General features: G+C 35.7%; 3 protein-coding genes across 3 annotated transcripts; 1 reads left to right on the top strand and 2 right to left on the bottom strand.

Moving 5' to 3' along the window:
- Positions 1 to 2606: 2606 nt before the first annotated feature.
- Positions 2607 to 3038, bottom strand: LOC148572984 (uncharacterized). Its single transcript, XM_088505611.1, has one exon. The coding sequence runs from the start codon at positions 3036 to 3038 to the stop codon at positions 2607 to 2609; it is 432 nt and encodes a 143-aa protein (XP_088361737.1).
- Positions 3039 to 10670: 7632 nt separating this feature from the next.
- Positions 10671 to 11132, bottom strand: LOC148572983 (uncharacterized). Its single transcript, XM_088503630.1, has one exon. It carries the CDS (start codon positions 11130 to 11132, stop codon positions 10671 to 10673), a length of 462 nt encoding a protein of 153 aa, XP_088359756.1.
- Positions 11133 to 14245: 3113 nt separating this feature from the next.
- Positions 14246 to 17154, top strand: LOC107624786 (FKBP-like peptidyl-prolyl cis-trans isomerase family protein). The gene is made up of 7 exons (XM_016327242.3): positions 14246 to 14386; positions 14498 to 14573; positions 14651 to 14862; positions 15120 to 15229; positions 15945 to 16053; positions 16171 to 16247; positions 16784 to 17154. Exons 1-7 carry the CDS (start codon positions 14362 to 14364, stop codon positions 16901 to 16903), a joined length of 729 nt encoding a protein of 242 aa, XP_016182728.1. The 5' UTR covers positions 14246 to 14361; the 3' UTR covers positions 16904 to 17154.
- Positions 17155 to 17596: the final 442 nt, after the last annotated feature.

Genomic DNA, 17596 nt, shown 5'->3' with positions numbered 1-17596 from the left:
GACTGGTGTACCCATGCGACCACCACTTCCAGAACGCTTGAGTTCCCAATGCTTGGACCAAGTGGCTAACCGGTGAAAGCTGCCATGTTTGGTTTGCGAGGTGGCACTGGATTAAGCAGTGATTGACTGATTCTTCCTCTTCCTCACACCTAGGGCAGACATTTGGGATGCGGTGGAACCTTTTATTCAGTCTTCCTCTCACAGAAAGTCCATCATGGCAAGCCTTCCAAATGAACACTTTTATTTTTGGGGCGCATCGCAAGCTCCAGAAGGCTTTCCACATCTTCTTATCTCTGCACACTTCTGGTAATTGCTCCATGGGTGGGTGAAAAAAGTGGTACGCAATTTTGTAACCCGTGGCTATTGAGTATGTCCCAGATGCTTCTCTGGCTCAGGTTAGTCTATCATCCCCTTCTTCGATTTCTGTCTGTAATATTCTAGTTGCAATATCTGGATCAAAGTTTGCTGTTATTGTGTGTTCATCCCATTGCCTGTTGTTGTTAATGAGTTGATTGACCCATTCGAGTTGAGTATTAGGGATCTGATTTTGCATAGTAGCAATAGGTAATGAGTTTTGATCCAAGGGTCTTCAAGAATTCGCACTGAGTTCCCCCGACCAATTTTCCATAGCAGACCTTTCTCCAAAACCTTCCTCCCTTCAAGTAGGCTCCTCCAAGCCCAGGATGAATTGTGACCTGTCTCAACTTTCAGGAAAGTAGAATACCTAAAATATCTTTCTTTGTAAAGCTTAATAACTAGTGAATCGGGTTTAGTGGCTATTCTCCATCCTTGTTTGGCTAGCATGACTAATTTAAATGCTTTTAGATCCTTGAATCCCAGGCCTCCTTGGTTCTTCTCTCTACTAATAACATCCCATTTAATCCACCACTATTTCCTTTCCGAACCCTTTTGCCCCCACCAAAAATTCATTATCTTCCTTTGAACTTCCTCTAATAAGGAATCAGGTAATCTGAAACAACTCAGAGTATAAAGTGGACAGCTGTTGCTACTGCCTTGACAAGCACTTCTCTTCCGCTTACCGAGAGCAAGGATCTTTTCCAGTTTTGCAATCTTTTTTCTACTTTATCTTTGATATAGTTGAAGGTGTTCTTCTTAGATCGCTGTATAACCGCAAGCAATCCCAAATATTTGTCTTGGGCACCAACATGGGGAATATCCATTCTCTGCGCTAGATCGTCTCTGACTTGCGGGGGGGTGTTTTTGCTGAAAAACAGGATGATTTATTAAGATTTATTTGCTGTCCACTTAGCTCATTATAATTTTGTAGCACTTGAATCGGATTTTGGCATGCATTCTCGTTTGCTTTGCAAAATAGAATCGAATCATCCGTGAATAACAGGTGGCTGATTTCCGGGAATCTACTGTTAATCCTCAATCTTGAGATTTCTAATCTCTGTTCTCCTCTGTGGAGCAGATGGGAGAGCCCTTCTGCACAAATAAGAAAAAGATAGAGAGAAAGAGGGTCGCCTTGTCGCAACCCCTTGCATGGTTTGAAAAAACCATGTGGTTGACCATCCACAATAACAGAGTAGGATACAATAGTTACACACTCCTTCATCCACCTAATCCACTGATTGCAGAAACCCAACTTCTTCATTACTTCCCAAACAAAGCACCACTCTACCCTATCGTACGCTTTGCTCAGATCAATCTTCAAAGCTACTTCATAATCACCTCTTCTCTTATTTTTCAAAAAATGCATCAGCTCATGAGCAATTAAGATATTATCACTAATTAGTCGACCTTTAATAAAAGTACTTTGATTTTCACTAATCACCCTATTTAAAACTCCCTGCATACGGTGAACCAGTACTTTCGAAATAATTTTATAAAAAATACTACTCAAACTGATTGGTCTAATCTATGACATAGTGTCGGCATGTGAAACCTTAGGAATTAAACAAATATGGGTATGATTGAAACTCCTTAACATTCTCCCACCACAAAAGAAACTTGAAACCGCATCTACCACATCTTTTTTATGATATTCCAAAAGAATTGGAAGAATTTACCTGTGAAACCATCATCACCCGGAGCTGAAAAAGGGTTGATGGAGAAGGTAGCTTTCTTGATTTCCTCCTCTGTGACCCTCTTTGTAAGCCTCCTGTTAGTCTCCTCTTCCACTCTCATTTTCATCTCTTCCAAATCCTCCATAGCCCTTCTTGGATTAGAAGTGGAGAAAAGCTCACTGAAGTATACTTGAGCAATGTGTGCCATGCCTTTCGGATCAGCTGTGTAGGAACCTGAATTGTCTTGGAGTCTATGTATCTTATTTTTTCGGTTTCTGCTCTGAAATTTTGCATGAAAAAATTTTGTATTCTGGTCCCCCATTGTAGCCATTGCACCCTAGATTTCTCCTTCCAGTATATCTCCTCTAGTTCGTAGGCATCTGTTAATTCGGCCTCTAAAAGTTAAATTCTTCTCTTCTCTGCCAACTCCCCTTTAGCCTTCTCCACTTCCAGCTTTTCTCTTATCTCAGTAATTCTTTTTTGCGAATTGTGATTATTACTCCGCTGCCACTCAACAAGCAAATGTCTGCATTTTTTTAGTTTGCAGCATAACTTATACATTGGTGAGCCATCCGTTTACAGCTGCCATGTTTCCTTTACAATCCTTATAACTTCTTCCTGCTCACACCATCTTTCTTGAAAACGAAGCCTTCTTTTAGCTCTTCTCTCTTCACTGTCTGACTGAAGCAAAAGAGGGCGGTGATCTGATCCTGTATCTTCTAGATGGATGATTTGTGCATTTGGGTAGTCTAGTCTCAGTTGCGTTGAAGTTAAGCATTTATCTAATCTTTCTCTAATAAGTTCTCCATCATATTGCTTATTGCTCCAAGTGAATTTGCTCCCCACATATCCTAAATCCACCAAATTTTCACCACTAATAAAGTTGTTAAACGCCTCAATAGAAGATGTCGATTTTATTCTCCCACCCTCTTTTTCATGATGAGCAATTATTGCATTAAAGTCACCTATGACCATGAAATAAGGGCTTCCTCTTCTGACCATCTCCATAATCACTTCGTACTGAGCAGTCCTACGGTTGTCATCACTGTGAAGGTGAACTGCAGCCACTTCCCATTGTTTTTGAAGTGACCGGTCAGTCTAAATACTTTTCCTTCGCCTTAACATGAGATATAGAGAAGGATTTGGATGTAATACAGACAACCAAACCTAATAATTGTATTAGTAATTAATTTCACGGATTGAGAAATCACAGAAAAATAATTCAACAGTTACTCCAAAACTTCTAGTCAGCCGATGCCACAGAATGAAAAACTAAAAACAAAAGGAAACACCTCCTCTGTCCTTGTGAATTCCTTTGCAGCATCAAGAGCATGTGTTGACAATAAGCTAAAGAGAATATCAACAAGATGATTGGTGGAGCTCAGTGATGTTAGTTCTTCATGGAGGAATGGAAGAGTGTTTCACTAATAACCTCTGTATTAATCCATACTTAATTAGATAATAATAATAATAATAATAATAATAATAATAATAATAATAATAATAATAATAATAATAATAATAATAATAAGAGACTAATCTAATAAGTATTTTGTACTTTAATTAAGAAATTTTAGATTTAAGTCATATAAATAATCAAATATATTTTTTTATAAACTATATATGATAAAAAATATTTTATAAAAGAAAATTATGTACTAGAATTTTTTTATATTTCTATTATATATAGTAGAAGTAACTAATCATTATTGAGTACTCTCTTTTAGTGTTTTGTCAGGGTTTTACCAGTGCTCTGCTAGGATTTTATTAGTGCTCTATTTAGAGCTTTGATCTCGTGGAGACTCTTTACAGATAAGGTGTTTTCGATTGGCATAATTGACAATGTCCTAAGGATGATATGGGGTAAACCGGAGGGATTCCAATCGATTGAGAGAAGTCCTAATCAATTCCAATTCTTCTTTGAGAATGATCTTGATATTCTCATAATTGAAAAAGGATCTCCTTGTCTCTTTAAGAATTATATCTTGCATGTGAGAAGATGGGTTGAATCGGATGAATAGGACCAGAAAAGCATTACTTGTTTTCCAATCTGGATCCAATTTTGGAGTCTGTCTGAGCAGTTTAAAACTATTCATGTTGGAAAAAGACTTGGAGAGAAAATTTAAGAGGTGATAGACATTGGTTTTTTCTCTGTTCGTGGAAGAGAATCTCGAATTCTCAAGACCAAAGTCTGGCTGGATGGTGATAAAAGCGTGAAAAACAACATTCGTATGGCTGAACTGAATGGTAAGGTGCTGAAAATTAGATTGCGATACGAGAGGATTAGAATTTTCTGTACCTACTATGCTCATTTAGGACATGATTACAAACACTGTTCTAAATTCATGGAGGATTCATTAGTGGGCGCTATTAAACAGGATCGTATTGGTGAGCGGGTCAAAGCAGATCAAGTGGGCAAGAGGATCGAATATGGAGGAACTGGTGATAACTTTAGCTTCAATAACTCAAACTCAAGCACTCCCCAAAGAGACAAAAAATAACTCTATGGAGACATCTGGAGGTAGTAAGGAGGATGATAATTTTTCGGAAGTGGTTTGGCAGTCAATTGAGAAGACTAGTGAGGCATTAGTCCTGCAAGATATTGCTAGTACTATAAACACTGATGAATTTGCCCCACAGAACTTACCTAATGAAGGAATGACTAGCAGGAGTTCTAAGTAGAAACAACTTGCTAGATAAGAGACGGATTCAAGTAAGCTGATCGGAAAAACAAAAAGAAGAAATCAAAGGAAGGAAAATGAAAAATGAGGCTAAGAAGATCTGTATGGTTGATGATATGATTGCTGAAACGAGGGTGGAGAGTGCTAGCCGTTCAATGGCACCCGAAGAGATATGAAGCTCATTACGTGGAATTGTTGGGGTTTGAGGAGACCCCTAACAATCCACAATCTCAAAGGGATGTCATAATCCCATTCTCTCGAGATGGTTTTTCTATGCGAAACTAAAAAACAATCTCGACAAGTTGAAATGAAGTTGAGGTCATGTGGTTTTATAAATTGGAAGACTATTGATCCAGTGGGTATCGCCGGAGGCTTGGCACTAGCTTGGATGGACAATGTGGTAGTGCAAATAATTGATAGTTCAGATTTTTTCATCGTGGCTTTGGTGAAATATACAGCCGTTAATGTGGAATAGAATCTCGTTGGTGTTCATTTTAGTAGCCATGAACAGATCCATTCAACACAATTTCAAGAGGTGTTAGCAATCTTACAGCATCAACAAGGTAACTCATGTATTTTAGGAGACTTTAATACTATTGTTGATTAAAGTGAAAAAAGTGGAGCTAGTCTTAAATTACAGTTTTCTATAGCAGATTTTAATTATTTTATTCGTGATAATGCTTTACTTGACTTGGGAATGATTGGTAGACCTTTTACTTGGAGTAATAGATAGAGAGTAGGGGAATTGATTCAAGAATGACTAGATAGAATCTTAGTGGGAGAAACATGGCTGCAATTGTTTCCTATTCCAGCAATTCTTAGATTGTCCAAGACAGGTTCAGACTATGCCCCTCTCCTTTTTTACACTAATCCACAAACTGAACGTTCAAAAAGAAGATTTAAATTCCAGACCCGATGGTGTGAGGAGGATTCAGTCCAAATTTTGATTAGTGAGGTTTGGAACACAGAAATTGAAGGCTCCCCCATGTTTTGACTAGCTCAAAAGCTTAAACTTGTTCGACATCGACTGGTCAGAGGAGTAGTCTTTCAAACTCTAAAAAATAAATTGATGAAATTATAGGACAGCTAGAAGAAATGAGGACATCAGGTTTAATGGGAGGTTCTGAAATCATGGAACTTGAGCAAAAATTAGAGAAGACCTACTTGAATGAAGAGCTCTATTAGAAGGATAAATCTAGAATTAAATGGCTAAAAGAAGGAGACAAAAACACTAGCTTCTTCCATCGAAAATTTAAGGCTAGATCTAGGAAGAACAAGATTTGGAGACTCAAGGCTGAGAATGGAGAGTAGGCTACTTCTAATGCAGCCATCGCAGGGGTGACAGAGGAGTATTTCAAGGACATCTTTACTTCCACCAATCAGGCAGATCCTGGGCATTTTTTCTTAGACTTTAAGCCTAAGGTTACAGTTAGCATGAACCGTAGGCTATAACGTCCGGTCTATTTTAAGGAAGTAAAGAAAGCTACCTTTAGTGTACACCCGCAGAGTGCTCCAGGGGAAGATAGGATAACAGCTAAGTTCTTCCAATTTTACTGGGATACTGTGGGCGAGGATGTATTCAAGGTAGTTAGAAGTTTCTTTCGAGGAGGGTGCATTTTAAGGAGTTTCAACCACACTAACATCTGTCTCATTCCTAAGATTCCTGATGCTTGTGACATGTCCCAGGTACGACCCATTAGTTTATCCTCTATATTCTACAAAATCATCTATAAGATACTGGTTCATAGATTACGAGGGTGTATGAATAAAATTATTAGCCCTAATCAGAGCGCATTCCTAAAGGGGAGACTCATTTCAGATAATATCCTGATAGCACATGAGTGTATGCACTATCTCAAGTAGAAAAAGAGAGATTTAGAGTATGAGATGACCCTTAAATTTTACATGAGTAAAGCATATGACAAGATTGAGTGGCAATTTTTATGGTTTATCATGAAGAAGATGGGATTTGATTCTACATGGATAGGTTGGATTCATGAATTGGTAATGACGGTTTCTTACTCTGTGGTTGTGGAAGGCCAACCATATGATTTTTTTAAACCAAATAGAGGCATCCGTTACGGTGACCCTCTATCTCCTTTTCTTTTTCTATTTTGTGCAGAAGGTCTCTCCTTCTTGCTACAAAAAGCAAAGCAAAATTAACACATTCAAGGGATCCAAATTACAAGAAGATGTCCTAAAGTTAATCATTTACTTTTTGCAGATGATTCTATATTATTCTGTAAGGCATCAGAAGACAATTATGGGAGGATGTTAGATTTATTAGGGGACTTTGAAAGCTTCAGCAGCCAAAAAGTTAACCTTAATAAATATGCAATCTTCTTCAGCAATAACACTCCTCATGATATACGCACATCACTTGCTATTAGCATGAATATTTCACACATTGGAACTCAAGACAAGTATTTGGAACTGCCTTCTTTAGTAAATAAATCGAAAAAGGCCACATTTTCTACTGTCAGAAAAAGGGTTATAAAAAAGGTTCAAGGCTGAAAATGATGTCTTTTATCTAATGGAGGAAGACAAGTATTACTAAGGGCAGTAGGAGAAGCAATCCCAATATATACCCTGTCTTGTTTCAGACTTCCAGATAATCTAATCAAGAAAATCCATGGCATTCTTAATCAATTCTGGTGGGGTCAACAAGCTGCGGAACATCGTATAGTTTGAATTAGTTGGGATACAATGACAAGGGCTAAAAAAGAAGGAGGGCTTGGTTTTAAAGATCTACGTGCACAAAATTTGGCTCTCTTAGGTAAACAATGTTGGAGAATTGCCACTAATCCTGATTCTTTATTATCTAGAATCTTAAAAGAAAAATATTTCAGATATAATTATATTCTAGATGCAGAATTGGGGTCCTTACCTTCTTGGGGATGGAGGAGTATCCTTGCAAGTAGAAGTGTCGTTGAAAAGGGGTTAAACTGGAGAGTTGGTTCTGGAACAGCAATCCAAATCTTTAGAGATCCATGGCTCCCACCTCCATATCCATTTTCAGTACCAGCTCTTACAAGTCAGTCCCAAACTAGACATTCAATCTTCTTAGTTTGTGATTTGTTCTCTGTACATAAGCAATGGAATCAGTCCCTAATTAATTTAATATTCTCTCAAGATGTTGCCCAGAGAATTCTATATCAGTCCCTAATTAATTCAATATTCTCTCAAGATATTGCCCAGAGAATTCTATCTACAGTACCAGGAGAAGGGGAGGATGAAATTCAATGGACACTCAACAGATCCAAGCTATATGATATAGCTTTAGAATATAGAGTTGCTTACCTTTTCCACCATGTTTCTCTAGAATTTTGTCCAAATATCATGCAACAACCGAAAATCTGGAATTTCTTTTGGAGTCTGACAGTCCCACACAAGTTTTAGGTATTCGGGTGGAAGTCCCTCCATGAAAAACTCTCCATCATGCAGCTCATAAATCAGCGATTCCCAAGTACTTCATGATATGGAAAAATTTAATTCCGTAGTAACTGCCGGCAAGTATACCGGGTCGTATCAAGTAATAAAACTCACTTAGAGTGAGGTCGATCCCATGAGGATTAAAGGATTAAGTAATCAATAGTTAGTTGATTATTCTTGTTAGACGGTTCAATTTGGAGTTATGAGAAACAAGGAATGTAAATTACTAGAAATTAAAATAAAGCAATAAAGTGTGTAACATCCTCACTATCAGAAGTCACGTTTCCGGCTGCGCTACTCTGATAGCAAGGAGTATTACGACTACTTTACATACTAAATACTAAAATAGGAGCCTGTGACTCGATACTGTATCGCTGATTTCCTTGAAAACCGAAAATAAACACTTTATCTTAAGAAAAATACAAACATGCATAGATTCATATACAAGTCTCCTTACATAATAACTCATAATATAATATACATATAAAACATACAATTCCTATCCCTCTTACAAACTTGTAATAACAAAGACGAGGGAACAAAATAATCTAATTAATACAACAACATATCAACCAAACGTAGTATAACTCTTCTTAACGCTTCTTCATCCGGTTCCTGAAAAGGTAAAGCTGTAGGGGGGGTGAGAACCTAACCACACGGTCTCACCACGCAGTTTCAAAGTTGTCATAAGAAGATATTCAATAAAAAAACTGTTTTCAGATTCTGTGATTATCATTGTCTTATAAATACTTCTAAAAAATCCAATAGCTAATCGTTTAAAACCTTTTCAAAGAGGCAGTGTTTAACATTTTCAGAAATTCAAAGTCTTTCCTTTCTCGTAAGCAAATCTCAATCAGAAACCAACCACACAATCAAACAACACAGTTATTAATTCAGCACCAAGGTTCATTCTCAAATGTAGCACGCCAGGACAAACACAGGCAAGACAGACAAGGAAAGCACAAGTAGGTAGCAGTTACAGCAAATAGTTTAAGTAGCAGTTAAGAACAGTTTAGCAATTAGGCAAACCAAAACAAGTTCAAACCCAAGCAAAGCATACAAATGCATATGATGCATGCCTGTCCTATGGCTGATGAGGCTCATCTGTCGGTTATCCAGCCAACCCGACAAGTCTGAATTGTACTTAGACTGTCCCCCGATGTGCATCCCCAAGAGTCTATGCATAGCTTTTTCTCAAATAATCAATATTACTCAATGGGGGTAACATTCTCGGGAATTTATATAGTGCCCAGTCACACACTTACATCGTAGGGTCAACAGAGTATCGAGTTTTCAACCTGGTACACGTGGTGGCAAGCCACGACACTTAATCCAGGGAACCTCGTATCTCAGATATTTCAAATTCATAAGCCACATAAATAATTCATTCATTATTCATCAATATCTAAGCAATTCTCAATATCATCATCATTCGTCAATCCATATCCCATTTTCCAAATTCATTCAAAAATCATATTTCAAATCAATCCTCATCATCCTTCTTTCCGTTTCGTTCACTAACAATTCTCAATCCAAAACATAACTTTATCTTTGATAAATGTAGTCTTAAATCGTATAATGCTCAAAATTAAACCTTTTAAAATAACTACTTCAAATGAAACTTCTAATTATATAAAATTTCGGCAGCATCTCCTCTAAAACTCGGATTCTGCCACCCTTTTCGGGTCCCATCCAAACATTTCTCAAACCTTTCCAAAACCTCAATCATTTTCCAAGATTCGGCTAGTTCCAATATCAAATAAGTTTCAAAGCGAATCAGTGCCCATAATAAATCTCTTTTTAAAATCAAACCAGCTCAAATACTAAATCATTTATAAAGTCACTAACTCAAAATTAAACCATTTCCAAAGCCAATTCCTTTACATCATCAAAAATAGCTTCAAAACCAAGAAAAGCCATTTTTCATAATAATCAACTAAATAACCTTTCAAACTAATTTCTTTTCAGCAATCACAAACTACTCAAGCAGTCAAGCAATCAGTCATTCAGTCCAACAAACAACCACATTTAGAAGACAATTATAATCACAGGCATATGTTCTCTCACATTAATATCTATTTATCACAACTCTGTAATATAAATTAGATTTTAAGAAAAACCCTACCTCATTCGCGATTCAATTACGCGACAAACTGCATTTCTATTCTTATCCCACAACAACAGCATCAATACCGACCGTTCCAGCAGCAGCCACAGCCTCTAAACACAACCTTAGCTCAATCCTAAAACATTAATGTCGCGTAAAACTCAATAATCTATAACAGAACATCAGCTAAAAGAGTTTGGAACAAGGAACGACTTACTGGGCTCACGAATGATCGAGAAAATGGAGCAACAGCAGCCCCGATGACAACGCAGCACCTTGATGCTATATGCAGCAGCCATAGAACTCAGCAATCAAGACCCGTAACTCGATCCTATGACACCAAGACCTCAGATCCTCAAACAATTTAAAACAGAAATACTAATTTAAAGATTTCAGAACGCATCGCTTACCCAAACAGACTTAGGCCTCAGTGGTGGTTTTTGGTGGCAGTGGCGGTGGCGTGGAGCTCCAGCGACGCAGAGGCGCGGCCAGAAGCTTCAGCAGCGGCGGATCTGGCGACGGTTCAGACGGAGACGGTGCCGGCAACGTGAGCGGCGACTGGGCACGGCGGCTGGACAGGTCGCGGCCTTCCCTGGTTTCTCTCTCTCTCACCTGGGGATCCTCTCTCTGCCCGTCGTTCTGCTTGACGGCGATGGACTCCGAGGCGGCGACGGTGGCGACACGTGCAGCAGCAATCCATGATGATGACGTTGGCGGCGCTGGCTTCATGGCGAGAAGGACGGCGGCGACGGGCTTCACGGCAGAGACGACGATGACGACCGGAACCCGCGAAGACGACGACAGACCCAGCTTCGACGACGACAGCTCCTTCGCGAGCTCCTTCCCTCTCTCCTCGCGTTCGCCTCTTTCTCTCTCCTCCATTGTTGGCTATGACAGCAGTGACTAGCGGTGGGCTGGGCGCAGCTGGGCGGTGGCGGGATGAGCTCGACGGCGAGGCGTGGTGGCGCGGCGGCGATGCTCCTCCTTATACTCTTCTCCCTCACCGATCTCTCTTCCCCTCTGCTCTCCCGTTCCCTCTTTCCCCGTTTCTTTCTCTTTTTTTTTTTCATTTCTTTCTTGGTTAGTGGCTGAGGTTTGGCTGAAGGGTTTGGGGGGTGTGGCGGTGGTGACTAAGGGTTAGGGTGATATTTTGGGGATTTAGGGTTTTGGTAAAAATTAGGTATAAAGATAATTTGGTAATTTTAATAAAATTAGAGCATAAGATATTAATATTGAAAAACTAATTTAATCTCTAAAGTTACTTTAAAATATTATTTGTAGTATAAAAATACTAATTGATTTTCAATAAATTACTCTAATTGAAAATTCATGATAATATAATTAATTTCTCTTTATCTTTAACTTAAAGTATTAAATGATATAAATTAAATTGTCTAAAATCAAATCTTATAAAATTCTTATTATTTCATAACCACTAATTTTATAATTTAAATATAGAAAATAATTCAATAATTATAAAATTAGACAAAATTCTAATTTAAATAGCCAAACCTCATTATTTTTAAATTTCTAGAACTTTAAATCATAAGTAGAAAAATAATCCTTAGGAATAGAGTTTAGATAAAAACCTTAATTTATTTCAAATCCAATTAATTGCCTTTAATTATTTTTCAATAAAAATAATTTCTGAAATTAAAACTATAAATAAATATATATAATTTGAGATTAGTTCAAAATAGGACTTTTCAAAAGTCTTGGGTCTTACAAAGTGCAATAAAGTAAATAACATAAATGTAAAGTATAATAAAGTAAAGTACTGAAATATAAAGTGCAGGAAAGTAAATGTGCTAGAAATTAAAGATAAAAAATATTGGGGATTGGAGATGTTGATTCCTCTTGAATCAATAGGTCTCAACTCCTTCTCAATCATGTAAAGTAGATCTATAGTGGATTATGAGTAATTAAACCACAATCTCTTGGTGATTTAATTTCTCTTCACATAATCAATTGTCAATCTCTTGATCTAATTGCTCATGAGAAGAAGTGAAGTTCAATTTCTAATTCAAAGGCCACACGACCCTCAAGACCTCAATTCAAAGTGGTTACATGTCACATACCGGACTATGAGAGAAGAGCCTCAAACTGAATTTCATGACTCCTTTCTCAAGTTTATCATGTAATTCAAGTAGATCCAATCCCTCTCTCGATAGTAATTAGATCTATGAAACACAAAGACTCTTTCTTAGATCAACAAACATGATTTCTAATCTCATACTACATAATTCCAATGACCCCAATATTAGAGCGGTTACATGTCATAATATCAACTCTAAATCAAGATCAATTTCATTATGCAAAGAGAGTTCAAAATGAATTCTATGATTTCTTCTCAAGGTTCACATAGAATTCTAATAGATCCAAGTTGATCTTTGAAGAACGAAACTCTCTTCTATGTATGAAGATAGAATTAAAAAAAGAAGAAGAAATAAACATCAATTCAATTAAAATTGAAACAGAGCTCCTTTCCCAAATATAGAAATTAAAGACTCATAATATTTACAAAGTGATATGGAAGAAATAGAGAAGAGAAATGTGGAAGGGAGGGGTCCGAAGACCTAATCCTAAGGGGAGTGTGCCAATTCTCAGAATATCGAATTGCTCCCCCCCCCCCGCGGCGGAATTTTCCCATTTTCTACAACATAAATCAAATTAAAGAGGTGAAAGCAATATACAATTTAAACACAAAAATACTCAATAATTAAGTATGATTAATTAAATTTTAATATGAAAAAGTATAGAAAAATACAACATGATGCGCAGTCATCACTTCACCAATTTGTCCCATTTGCAATGCTAAACCAGAATCCTTGTTACATTGCATCTTCAACTGTCCAGATGCTTCAGAAACTTTGAGCAAGAGTCCAACAGCGAACCTGACTCCAAATTCGAACTGCATCTCCTTTTTCGATTGGTGGAGATTCCAAATTGTTGCCCCAGGTTACCGATCTGTGAGTAAGAACTCAGTCCGTTTTACTTTGATTATGGCCCGGCATATATGGAAAGAAAGGTGTAGGAGGGTGTTCGAACGCCAATCTATAAATCCTGAAAAATTTCTGACAATTACTACCAAACAAAATTAGGAACTTGTAAACTTACCCACTGAAATCCCAACTTAATTCCAACTTTGCTTTCTTCTTAGTTTCATTTTTTTATTGTGCTTCGCTAATGTTTAAGCAAAAAATTAAAAGAATTCCACTTTTTTTTAATATAGTCCTAAATTTTGTACAAAATATTTTCTTTCATTTAAAAGAAAATAACTTACTGTCTTTTGAAAAAAAAAAATAATCATTATTTAGTTGATATATAATCTTGAATTACTAAAAGTATAAAACTGAGATCATATAAAATTATCTACAGGTTTAACTAGTTGAATTAACCAAATTCTTTTGGTGCTTAATCACATGATAATCATTATTTATTGGTTTTTAGAAAAACAATTTTTTTAAAAAAAAACACTTTATTTCTCAAATTATATATCTAAATACTTCAAAATTTAATAAAAAAAATATATATATTTTTAAATACTTTTTAACTGAAGAAAGACAATTCAATCAAAATACTGTAAATTAACCAAATTCTTCATAATTGAACACGCGATAAACTGATCGCCTTGGTAAAAAAAATTCACTAAATTGAGTCAATGTTAATAGGAATATTGTATACTATCATCAAGAGAAAAATATTTTTTTTAATTATTTTATTCTTAAAATAGGAATTTAATTTATATGACTATCGTGTGTTTAGTTAATTTTTAAATAATAAATCTAAAATTAGTTATATATATATACTTGGTTGTTTATATAATTTTTTTACAGACAAATATAAAAATTAAATTTCTTAAATAATTATCTAAAAAATTGTATTATAAATTATAATTATAATAATATATTTGAAGGTGAATGTAATATCTTTACATAAAAATAATAATTAAAATTATTATGTAATTTAATATATCTAATGTACTTAATATATGAATATTTTAACTATATATGTGTTTCGGTAAATAGTTATGGAGAGTGGATAACATTAACAAAAAGAGCAGAGCGCAGCACTTGAACTCTGGTCGGAGAAGACAAGGCAAGTGAAGGCCATGGTTCCACTCTCACTCACACACTGTAATTGCAACAACCCTTCTCTCCTTCTCTTTCTTTCTTTCTTCTTCTTCTTCTTCTTCTTCTTCTTCTTCTTCTTCTTCTTCACACTTTATTCCTTTTCTTTTGTGGCAGTTACAGCCCCCCTCCCTTGTGCTCTTCATGGAGCTAAACAATTAACTCTCCAATGCACAAATCATGAGCAGGACATGTAAGACTGACCCTTCACATTCTCCTGCGATTTATTGCTTATTATCCTTCTGTTTTTTGTTTATGATTCTGTGACAGATTACAGGGTAGTTGCATATCTGAGAAAATAACATTAAGGAGGACACTTGTTCTTTCTGCTTTTGTATCAACTTGTGTTTTTCCAACCTTATCTTCTTATGCCAAGACTAAGACTAAGAATCCATATGATGAAAAACGCCTCCTACAACAAAATAAACGGATACAGCAAGAAAACAATGCACCTGAGGATTTCCCAAATTTCATCAGAGAAGGTAATTAACAATGTGATTCTGCAAATTTTAAGTAAAATATGTTACTTTTTGAGTCAAATAAGGAAACAAAAATGCTATGTAAGTACATGTGTAGTTTAACTTATTTTTAGTGTGTATTTTGTATTTCAATGTGTATTCTATATTGATGGCTGATCTTGGCGTACACCTAGCATGATTGACAAGGAAAATTTGTTTGTTGTGAACCTCTTGTGTATGATTTTTTAAGTAATGATCTGATTTATTGATGTACATTTCAGGTTTTGAAGTTAAAGTAGTAGCACCGGATAACTATACCAAGAGTGATTCAGGGCTCATATACCGGGATTTCGAAGTTGGTAAAGGTGATTGCCCAAAGGATGGTCAGCAGGTTTTTCTTTTGTTTTTCTTCCCAATCTGCTACTTCCTAGATTGTTCTTTGTGATTCAATCTTAAGTTCATTGTTGGGGCAATTGTTCTTCAATTGCATACTTATTTGTTTCTAGGAAATAGGAATAATTTGTGCTGGTTTGAGCTAGGGGAAAATGGATATTGATGTTTGAGTAGTCTCAACTCCAATGGAGTGTTTTTGGAGTTTCAAATCTGATGTGAACATGAAGTGAAAACGATTCGAAATTTCACTTTGCATTGGTGGAAAACCAATTAAATTTTGCCACCTTCTATAAAGTTTAAAATGAATTGGAACCAAACATTAGAGTGATAGATTTTATATTTAGTCTCAAATCACTATTTATGACATGTGGTCTCAAAATGAAATTGAACTGAGACCAAGTGTTGGAGATGCTTATGTTGTTGGTTTGTAGCTAAACCTGGTTTTTGGCTCAAGTGAAATCAATAGATGATGCTATACTCTTTCTGTCATTTATGTCTTCTCAAGTGTGATTGAATGAAAAAGGATGAGGTGAATAGTGAAAGTTGCCAATATTATAGCTTTGAAGATACTTAAAAAGTATCATTTTCACTTTTCGGCATTGCGAAATTGCAACTTCTAGGCCGTTAGGCACTAACATTTTTAAGTTGATTTCAGTGCACAAAATATATTGATCAGTTTGTTCATTACCTGATTACTTGTTCATGTTTGGCAGGTAACGTTTCACTATGTCGGCTATAACGAATCTGGCCGTCGTATAGACAGCACTTACTTACAGGGTTCTCCTGCCAGAATCCGTATGGGGACTAAAGCATTGGTTCCTGGTAAAACTTCAAATCTTAGTGCCATTTTTTCCCTTGAGAAATGGATGTGAAAGATTATTCATTTTGTTCTTGAGAAAATTTTTTATTACTTTTTCATTTTTTTTTCTTCTGATGCAGGATTTGAGGAAGGAATTAGAGACATGAGACCAGGTGGGAAGAGAAGAATCATTATTCCCCCTGAACTTGGGCCACCAGTGAGTTCTAACATGTCTCATTTTCTTGTTCTAGAAACTACTAGATAAATATAATATATAGCAATAGCAGTTGCATAATAGTTCTAGATTTCTCTTCATTTATGTTAGAACTGAAATCTTTTACTGATGCACACTCCTTAGCCGAAATCTCCCCCGAACTGTCACAGTCACAGCACCAAACGCATCGGAAGCTTTTCGAGTCCACCTTTAGTCTTATACTGAAGAAATTTGACCGGATATTGAAGTCTATAAGTTGGATCCAGAACTTAGAATCCTGCCATTCTAAACAAGATTGAACTATGTTAAAACAACTTTCTTCCTAACAACTAATTAATCAACCTATAATAAAATGAAATAATGTACTATTTTTGGGACTTGTCAATTGTCATTGATCAGAACTATGTTGGGATTGCATTAGCATATAGTTTTCAATACTATGCAGCTCTTAACAACAGTACATCAATCTTAGTTCTTCTCTATTTTATGCTTCCAAAGCAAGTAATTTCTATGATCTGATTGTTTTTTGTGTTATGCAGGTTGGACCTTCAACCTTTTTCAGCTCAAAACAATTTGAAGTTTTTGATGTTGAATTATTAAGCATACAGAACTGTGAAAGGAGGACCATAGCTTTCTACTCTGATGTTGTATGCAACTGAAGTTCCTTACTTTATTTGTTACCTATACCTTCATAATTTCTTACCAAAATGGTTAACTATGGAAGATTTATTAAGGATGAGTTGGAACTTGGAGACATAATTGATTATTTGTAATTTATTTTCTTCTTGTAGAAAGTTAAGATAAAACCATGTTTCTCTAGAAATAGGAAATCATGCACATTATTGAAAGAACAAAAATGTAATGTAAATTATGCATACATTAATAAAATTGTTATAATTAGAAGGGATAATTGTTATAAAAATGAATTTCTTTTACCACCAAAATCTGTCATTAAATATGTTCCTATTTTGACTCCTCAAATTGCAAAATGTATTCTGGATCCATAGACTTCTTCACTTGCCTATTCTTGCTCCGCAAATTCTTGTGCTATGCACACGTGTTTTTTATGAGATATCCTCTTACATATTATTATTCTAATCATTGTTTTAATTTTTAAATAAAGCAAAAAGGTAAATATAAGAATTATTTTTTATAACATACATATTAAGGAAAGAAAAAATATGACAAAGTTTAGTGATTTTTATTAAAAAAGAAAATGTAGTTAAAAAATGTCAAACAGCCTATTAATTTAAATTAATAAATATTTTAAATAACATAAAAATTCATTATTAAATCCAAATTATCAGTTGAAGAAATCTCTTATTTTAAACCGAGTTTAGCTAATGAGTACT

This window comes from Arachis ipaensis, chromosome B2, assembly GCF_059453495.1.
Source record: "Arachis ipaensis isolate K30076 ecotype BB chromosome B2, ASM5945349v1, whole genome shotgun sequence".
NCBI lineage: Eukaryota > Viridiplantae > Streptophyta > Magnoliopsida > Fabales > Fabaceae > Arachis > Arachis ipaensis.
This window is presented reverse-complemented; position numbering and strand designations above follow the sequence as displayed.